The sequence below is a fragment of the Mandrillus leucophaeus genome, unplaced genomic scaffold (assembly GCF_000951045.1).
Source record: "Mandrillus leucophaeus isolate KB7577 unplaced genomic scaffold, Mleu.le_1.0 Scaffold7, whole genome shotgun sequence".
NCBI classification, from domain to species: domain Eukaryota; kingdom Metazoa; phylum Chordata; class Mammalia; order Primates; family Cercopithecidae; genus Mandrillus; species Mandrillus leucophaeus.
Genome location: NW_012107585.1, coordinates 8,827,576 through 8,836,097, shown reverse-complemented (window position 1 = coordinate 8,836,097; position 8,522 = coordinate 8,827,576). Strand labels below are relative to the sequence as shown.

The window sequence follows — 8,522 nt, the reverse complement described above, 5'->3', positions numbered from 1 at the left end:
CACTCAGCCAGGGCCGTCGTGCCCATAGGGGACAGCTGATGACCAGGTCTCGGAGCATTTCTAGCTGCTGAAGCTGGGGAGGGATGCTGCTGGCACCCGGTGGGTAAAGGGAGGGAGGCTGCTGGGCACCTGCAGTGCCCGGACCAGCCCCACAGCAGAGACTGGTCAAGTCCAAAGACTCTGCAGTGTCCAGGCTGAGAAGCTTCGCCTTCTCTGGAGGATTCTGGAAGAAGGCGCATTAGGAAGGGCCCCACCTTCCTCATGCTTGGCTCCTGCATGAAGCTTCTTGGTGCTTCAAGCAGAGTCTGGGTTTCCTTCTCAGTCCCCGCCAGGTGGCTGCCCCCCCGTGCTGGGCCAGGGATTCTCACAGCTGCGGTCAGCGTGGCTATACAGGGGCTGAGGCTGGGATGGGGGTTTCTAGCAGTTGTGTTCATCCGTGAGGAGGGCCAAGGGGCCCACCCTTGATAGCCGCAGGCCTGGCACTGTCCCAGTGTCCTGCCTGGCCCCTGGTAGACGTGGCAGCGCAGTGGCCCCCCACGTGGCTGAGCCATCCATTGCTCTTGCTTCTCAGAGGCCCCCGATGCGCTCAGCCATACCCCCAGCGTCAGGCGTCTGTCCCTGCTCGCCCTGCCCCCACCCCGCCCTATCACCCCTGGCCCCCACCCTCCAGCCAGGCAGGCGAGTCCCAGCCTGGAGAGGGCCCCTGGCCTCCCTGAGCTGGACATCAGAGAAGGTACCACCCCACACGCTTTCCCCTCACTGGGGGGTCACTCTGCTGCTGAGCACCCCTCACCACCAGGCTCTGCCCACCTGGACCCCTGCTTCGGCCTAACAGGGAGCTGGGGGTTGGACTGGGAGGACTTGGCCATCCAGGGAGGAGGTGGGAGCTGGTAGCATTGTCTAGTGGGGTGGGGGGACCGGGGACCTGACAAAGCTGGAATGAGGCCAGATGAGGACCAAGGAAGCTCTGAGGAAAGCTGCGGGCAGAACCTAGGGAAGCCCGGACCTGTAAACCAGGCCCTGCTGCTGGGCCCCCCTGCGGACAGCCCAAGAGGCACTTTACAAGCTCGTCTTGTTCAGGAAGGTTGCCCTCGCCAAGCCCCTAGTGGCAGAGCCGGATGCACCAGGACCATCCATCTGGAGGCCCAGGCTTCCCCACCCACACTGCTGTGCCTCAGGGCTCGTGGGGTGTCCCAGGTGCGAGGAGGGCAGCACCCTTGCCCTGGAGGTCAGGAATTGTAACCCCACCTCTGTGCAGCCTTTCCCAGTCTTGAGGCCTAGGGGGAAGACGGGAGACCAGGAGTGGCCCAGAGAGGGCAGTGATGGGGTTGCTACAGGGCAGAGGGTCACCAGAGTCAGTAAGGGACCAGGGACAGCTGGTACCATCCCACAGATTCCAACTGGTCCCCCCATGCAACCACGGGAGCCCCTCAGCAGGGCTGGCACTCACCACTGGCCTGGGTCTGTGTGCTTCTGCCTGCACTCCCTCCCGCTTGCCTCACTCCCCCAGCCTGGGAGAAGATTCACTTTGGCTATAGCTGGTGGGGGGTCTGGGCTGGGCTGAGCAGGCCAGAGGGGCCGAGTGACCCTTTGGGCTATACAGCCCCAGCCCAATCACGGCCCCTCCTGGCAGTCGCTGCAAAGTGGTGGGGCCAGAAGCGGATTGACTATGCCCTGTACTGCCCTGATGCCCTCACGGCCTTCCCCACGGTGGCTCTGCCTCACCTCTTCCACGCCAGCTACTGGGAGTCAACAGACGTGGTCTCCTTCCTGCTGAGACAGGTACCCGGGGCCCCGGGCCTCCCAGGAGGGCCCTGAGTGACAACACCCATGACAGGGCCCCGTTTCACAGACGAGGAGACAGTGAGGACTCCCCTCCAACCCCATCAGATCACAGAGCAAGCAAGACGAAGGCACCTTTATGCTGGGGTGTGTTCAGGCTTTTAAGGATATTGGGATGGAGGGAACATATCTACACATTCGTCAGGTGAACGAACAGGGATCTGAGGACTACTGGGCAAATGGTAGTGGGTTGAAGAACGCACCCTACAACCCACAGGCTCCTCTTGCTCCCGGGCGCTGGGCCTCCTCCTCCTCCTACGGCAGGAAGCCCCAGGGTGCCATCTGCCCCATGGCCCTGCCCTGTCCCCTCTTCCCAGGTCATGAGGCATGACAACTCCAGCATCTTGGAGCTGGATGGCAAAGAGGTGTCGGTGTTCACCCCCTCCAAGCCAAGGGAGAAGTGGCAGCGCAAGCGGACCCACGTGAAGCTGCGGGTGAGGGTCCCCCGGGCGCCCAGGCCCCCACGCTGTCACCCTGTCACCAGCCTCCGTGTCCAGATGAGGAAACTGAGTTGCAGGGAAGCCTGCAGTCTTATGTACCTTCCAGGGCCATGAGGCTGGAGCTGTCAGCCCACTTCACAGACAGGGAAGGCAGCAAGGCTTCCTAGTTTTTTCCAAGGCCACACCATCGTGTCTGATCCAGACTTGGATGTGGGCTGTGCAGCTCATAGCTCAAGCCTGCCCCTCAGGCCCACAGAGCTTGAGCAGAACACAGGCACCTGGGGTGCCCTCTGACCCCCTGACCCGGGCTTGCTGCTCCCTCCACAGAACGTGACGGCCAACCACCGGATCAATGATGCCCTCGCCAATGAGGACGGCCCCCAGGTCCTGACGGGCAGGTTCATGTATGGGCCCCTGGACATGGTCACCCTGACTGGGGAGAAGGTAAGGACACGGCGGGTAGGGGTAACATGGAGGGACTTTGGGGAGCTCCCTGCTGCCCTCTGGCCGGGGTGCAGGGGGCGGGGAGGCCAGACACAGCCAGCCCGTGACCAGCCTGCTGGGCCCAGGTGGATGTGCACATCATGACCCAGCCACCCTCGGGCGAGTGGCTCTACCTGGATACGCTGGTGACCAACAACAGTGGGCGTGTCTCCTACACCATCCCTGAGTCGCACCGCCTGGGCGTGGGTGTCTACCCCATCAAGATGGTGGTCAGGTATATGCCTGCACTGGGTGGGCGGGGTGGGCAGGGCGATGCTCTGGGTGGTTCTGATGAGCACCCCACCACCTGCCAGGGGAGACCACACGTTTGCCGACAGCTACATCACTGTGCTGCCCAAGGGCACAGAGTTCGTGGTCTTCAGCATCGACGGCTCCTTTGCCGCTAGCGTGTCCATCATGGGCAGCGACCCCAAGGTGCGGGCCGGGGCCGTGGACGTGGTGCGGTGAGTGGCCCGGAGGGGCAGAAAAGGGCTGTAACAAGGTGTGTGGGCTCAGGGGCTCCTGCTAGCCAAGTGGAGGAGGACAGGGGAACCTCTGTGGGGGACGCTTGGCTCAGGCACTGGGCCTTGATGACCTCAGTTCAGAGCCCGGCACCCCCAATTATCAGCTGTGTCACCTTGGGCAAGCGATGTCATTTCTCAATGTCAGCTTTCAATTCCCGCATCTGGAAAGTGAGGCTGGTAAGCCAGGGACACCACAGCAGGGGCATCTGCCGCCCGGTGCAAGCACCTGAGGGCCTGCTGCGGCACCGTCATTGTCACCATTGTCATCGTCACTGTCTGAGCTCTATCAGATGTGCTTTCCAATGGCCCAAGTGGGCCCTGGCTGGGCAGGAGACAGGGAGGCCCAGGAGCGAGGAAGGGGTGGCCATGAGACACCCAGGCCTGCCCCTCACCCCCAGGCACTGGCAGGACCTGGGCTACCTCATCATCTACGTGACGGGCCGGCCCGACATGCAGAAGCAGCGGGTGGTGGCGTGGCTGGCCCAGCACAACTTCCCCCACGGTGTGGTGTCCTTCTGTGACGGCCTGGTGCATGACCCGCTGCGGCACAAGGCCAACTTCCTGAAGCTGCTCATCTCCGAGGTGGGGCCCGGGAGGTTGGGGGCAGGACGGGTGGCAGCAGAGGGACCATGGTGCCTGTGCCCATGCCAGTCTCCCCACAGCTGCACCTGCGTGTGCACGCGGCCTACGGCTCCACCAAGGACGTGGCGGTCTACAGCGCCATCAGCCTGTCCCCCATGCAGATCTACATCGTGGGCCGGCCTACCAAGAAGCTGCAGCAGCAGTGCCAGGTGAGCAGGCGCATTGTAAGGCGGGTGCAGGCGGGCAGCTCAGGGAGCCCCGGCCTGTGACAGCCGTCCTCACTGCCCCCGCAGTTCATCACGGACGGCTACGCAGCCCACCTGGCGCAGCTGAAGTACAGCCACCGGGCGCGGCCTGCTCGCAACACAGCCACCCGCATGGCGCTGCGCAAGGGCAGCTTCGGCCTGCCAGGCCAGGGCGACTTCCTGCGTTCCCGGAACCACCTGCTTCGCACCATCTCGGCCCAGCCCAGCGGGCCCAGCCACCGGCACGAGCGGACACAGAGCCAGGCAGATGGCGAGCAGCGGGGCCAGCGCAGCATGAGCATGGCGGCCGGCTGCTGGGGCCGCGCCATGACTGGCCGCCTGGAGCCGGGGGCGGCCACAGGCCCCAAGTAGGGCACCGTGAGTGCAGTGCGAGGTCTCCATGGTGCTAGGAGGCCTGGCCTGGGTACATGCAGAGACGTGGGCCCGGGAGCTTGTCCCAGGGCCTTGCAGAGGACACGGGCCACACCACACAGTGCTCCCTGCCCTGCCTCACGTCCTCGGGCCTGACGGGTCCAGCTTGTCATGGAAGCTGGCAGGGACCACCAGCCCCAGGATGGCAGAGGGACCAGGACTCCCCACTCAGACTGGCCTGGGAGGCTCTCCCAGACATTTTGCCCTGCGTGGATCTCCAAGTGTCCTGGTGCCAGGTGTGGGCCCAAGCCCAGCCTGTCACATCCCCATTCACTGGCCACCCTCACTCCCAGGTCCCCTCCCATTTGGTAGCAGCTCCAACGGGGTCCAGCCTGCATCTTGTTAACTCGAGTTTCTCAACTGTCCAACCTCACTGGTTTTGCACTGATTTTTGAGAGCGGAGACCCATTACCACCTCCTATGGCTACAGACCCGTTGGCATGCATGAAACTCAGTACCTGCTGACCCAGGACCTACAACCACACTGAAGGCTCCAGTGCGGCAGAGGCTCGTGCAAGCAGGAGAGAAAGGCCGTATCTTAATTTCTGCGCCCCGGACCCTGCCCACCTGTCCGCCTGCCCTGCCTGGAGCCCAGGCCAGTGTTGTTTCCAGCCTCAGGCCACGGGCTGGACGGGCCTGGCCGCCTCTTCCGCTCCCTGCCATCAGTCAAGGCCGCCCGCCCACGTTTCTACGCCTTTCTACTTCTCAATCTGATTTCTATGAGGTTTTTTTAAATGAGCAATCCTTGGCTGCTTCCTTTTCTTAACTCTTTCAGTACTGAGAGCAGCCCCTCCACACTGAAAACACCCAGCACTGTGACGGAGTCCAGCCTGGTTCTGGGTCCCGTGGGCCCTGCTCCTGCCCACTCAGCGAGGCATGGGCTCCTTGCCTCACCCGCCCCCGGCAATCCCACTGAATTTCTACTCTGGGGTGGGTGGGGCACACACTTCGGTTTTTTTAACGCCAATTCCGTTTTCATGCCGAATCTAAGAAGCCACAACTTGCTTTGTCAGCTTCAGGGCAGGCAGCCATGACTTCATTTCTCGCTTGAACAAGGACCATGCTGTCCTGCACGCTGGGTCTGACCGTCTGCCCTCTCTCCCCAGCACCAAGCGTACCTTGGCTGTGGCGCTCAATGGCCAGCTCCAGTGGCCCCTCTGCTGCTCCTCGGCTTTCCCTGAGGTGGGAGAGCCTGCCTGGCCTCAGCCTTTGTCCAGCGAACAGGCTACGTCCCCAAGAAGCTACGGCCGACCTGGGCCTGGCGTTGGGCCGCGTGGACTGGGCTGGGGAGGTGCACAGAGTGATGTTAACTTTTTCTTGTGTGTAGATATGTACAGCCAAAGGGTCGTGTAAATGTTCTGCAAAAGTGGGTCTATACAGAGTGAAAGCTATTTATTTTGTGCAGAGAAAAATGTCTGGAGGGATGGAACCTTCAGGGTTTATTCATATTTAAGATGTAGCTTTTTGTTGTTGTTTCAGGCATTATGTATAAAGCAACGATTATTTTATGGACCAAGTTTTCATGTAACTGTTGCAGTGAAAGTGCAATATCTGACACCCCTGCTCCCAGCGGGAAGTCGCTTGGCCCGACAATCACAGCCCCAGTCAGGGGCCCTGTGGCCAGTGCCTCCTCCACTCTCGGCCCCACCTCATCCTGTCTTGCCTGCTGCCTCGGTGACCAGCCATCCAGAGAAGCACCTGGAAGAGTCTCGGGCCCTCCTGCAATAAAGGCCGGGAGGCCCTGTGGGCATTGGGCTCAGCCTCTCCCTAGGGGGCAGCTCCCCCACAGCTCCTCGGCTCCTCGCTCCCCACCTGCCTGCCCAGCCGCCAGCCATGCCAAGGACAACAGCAATAGTCCCCTGGGGCTCTCCCAGCGGCCCTCAGCCATAGATGGCAAGGTGGGCAGCCCGCCCCCCATGGGAAGTCTCTTCTGTATCCAGGTCTGCTTTCCTCCTCCCTTCAGATTCCTTTTGGCACATTCTCCTCTTGAGGAAGCACCAGTCTTTCTGAAACTGAGAGAGGGAGGGCAACGTCCTTTAAAAATACCAAAAATGTTTACAGAGTTGGGTGCTGAGCTGCAGGGCTCAGGCCTGACCAGTCATAACCAAAGGGTGAGGCAGGCCTTGCTGACTGCCACCCCCCAGGCCTGTTAGAATAGAAGCCTTAGTCCCACTCCCACCACACCCCCAGGCCCCAGGCCCCACCACCTGCCTTCTCTTTGATTTCTAAAGAGGGATTCAGCAGAGACCCCCACCCCTCCCTGGCTCGGTCTGAGTCCCACTGCCCGCCCCATCACAGCCTTCACGTCTCAGCCCCTCCTGTCTGGTCTGTCCATGTGCCATCTGTCTCTCTGGGCCATGTGTGAGCAGCATCCCCACTCTCCCCACCCGTCCCTGCTGTCCCCGCATCATTGGGCCTGAGTGTGCTCTGTATACAACGTCATGTCTGTCACACCAATTAAAGAAGCGGGAAGGCTTCCTTCTGGGTCTCTTTACTGCACTGGCGACCGTGGGGCATGGTGGGATGGGGGCATGGAACAGTAACGCTAGTGACACTCACAGTGACGCCAACACATTCGTGCAGGGCTGACTCTGGGCCTAGCCTGATTCTAGCTCCTTCCTTGGCTGGAACTCAGTTTGCCCTCACAGACCCCCCGTGAAGCGGGTGCTGTGAGCCTCCCTGCTTCAGAATGGAGGACACAGCTGGGCAGTAGGAGCCAGGCCTCCCACACAGGCCACCCGGCCCCAGCACCTGGCTCTGCACTGCTGTGATCTGTGGAATGAACATGGCAGGGGAAGCTGTCTCTCTCCATGCCTCAGGGCATGGCATTTCAGAGCCAGCTCTCTGGGTTTGGGGTTCAGCTGGCATGGGGTCTGGTCCAGGCAAGATGAGGAGGGCTCAGGCGCTGGTGTGGCCTGTGCTCACTACCACCAGAGGACACCCCAGCTTTTCCCGAAAGCTCCCGGAGCCCTTGTTTTCCCCTGGCAGTCATGTAGCACCCTTCCCTCCCCCTCAGCACAAAAAGCCACAGAACAGAGAAAGTCTCTAACCAGAGAACCTTTAATAGCTTAGAAGTGTCGCTGTTTCAGATGGGGGTGCCGAGCAGGCTGGTGACCCCATCCTCCACCCCCTGCCCCTGAGAAGAGGCTGGGCTGGGCCAGAGGCCAATCCACGGGGAAAAGGCCACCAGCACTCATCAGGCTTCCCACTGGCACCCTGAAGCCTGCCCAGGCCGGGTCGCCAGCACCGTCCACAGGCCTTGGCCAGCCGGGGCCCTCAGGGAAGCAACCCAGCTCGCATCTGGAAGGCCAGGCCGTCCCCGCGGGTGGCTTGCTGGGGAAGAAAGCACACAGGAGGAGGAGATATCACAAACAGAGCTGGGGGTGGATGGCAGGCAGAGGGGCCACACCCACCTTGTTGATCTCTCTGTGTCGTTCTTTGGTTACGATTTCCTCTAGGACCTCACCATCTCCCTTAATTAGCCTGGGGGTGGGAGGGTCTCCATTCAGCAAGGAATAGGCAGCTCCCCTAATGCCAAAGGAGCAGAACCAGAAGCAGCCGGCAGAGGGGTCCCAGGCTCCTGCCCCGCAGCCTTGAGTGGGCAGACTCTGGGCCCTCACCCACTCTCCCTGATAAAGGCAGCCGAGCTGGGCTCCACCTTGCCAGCCTCAGCCCCGCCAACAACAGCCCTTTGAAAAGCCTCCTCCAGGCCCTTCCACCCCTACAACTGCTTACTCGCAGTGATGGTTTTTTGCCCACATCTGGCCTTTTTCAGGCAGCAGCACCCTCACCCGGCCGGGCTCCTCACATCTTCGGCCAACACTCCCAGACCCCGCGGTGTAAGTCAGGCCGAGGGCTCCCCACCTGGTGCGCCCTGTCTCGGGGTCCACCACCTTGCGGATTATGCTCTGCCGGGCATCCCACTCCTCCTTGGTCATGGGCTTCATGGCCTGGATTCGGGACTTCTGCTCATC

At 61.7% G+C, this 8,522-nt stretch overlaps 2 protein-coding genes across 2 annotated transcripts in view; one reads left to right on the top strand and one right to left on the bottom strand.

Annotated features, from left to right (window-relative positions):
* Positions 1–7,026, top strand: part of PITPNM2 (phosphatidylinositol transfer protein, membrane-associated 2) — a 177,046-nt gene extending 170,020 nt beyond the window's left edge. Inside the window, exons 19-26 of the mRNA XM_011964525.1 lie at positions 1,634–1,782; positions 2,160–2,276; positions 2,610–2,726; positions 2,852–3,000; positions 3,080–3,229; positions 3,688–3,871; positions 3,952–4,080; positions 4,165–7,026. Of these exons, the coding sequence (XP_011819915.1) occupies positions 1,634–1,782; positions 2,160–2,276; positions 2,610–2,726; positions 2,852–3,000; positions 3,080–3,229; positions 3,688–3,871; positions 3,952–4,080; positions 4,165–4,488 (1,319 nt within the window). The 3' untranslated portion in view covers positions 4,489–7,026. The remainder of the gene's footprint in view (positions 1–1,633; positions 1,783–2,159; positions 2,277–2,609; positions 2,727–2,851; positions 3,001–3,079; positions 3,230–3,687; positions 3,872–3,951; positions 4,081–4,164) is intronic.
* Positions 7,027–7,592: 566 nt separating this feature from the next.
* Positions 7,593–8,522, bottom strand: part of ARL6IP4 (ADP-ribosylation factor-like 6 interacting protein 4) — a 2,820-nt gene continuing 1,890 nt past the window's right edge. Inside the window, 3 exon segments of the mRNA XM_011964558.1 lie at positions 7,593–7,881; positions 7,962–8,031; positions 8,413–8,522. Coding sequence (XP_011819948.1) covers positions 7,825–7,881; positions 7,962–8,031; positions 8,413–8,522 — 237 coding nt within the window. The 3' untranslated portion in view covers positions 7,593–7,824.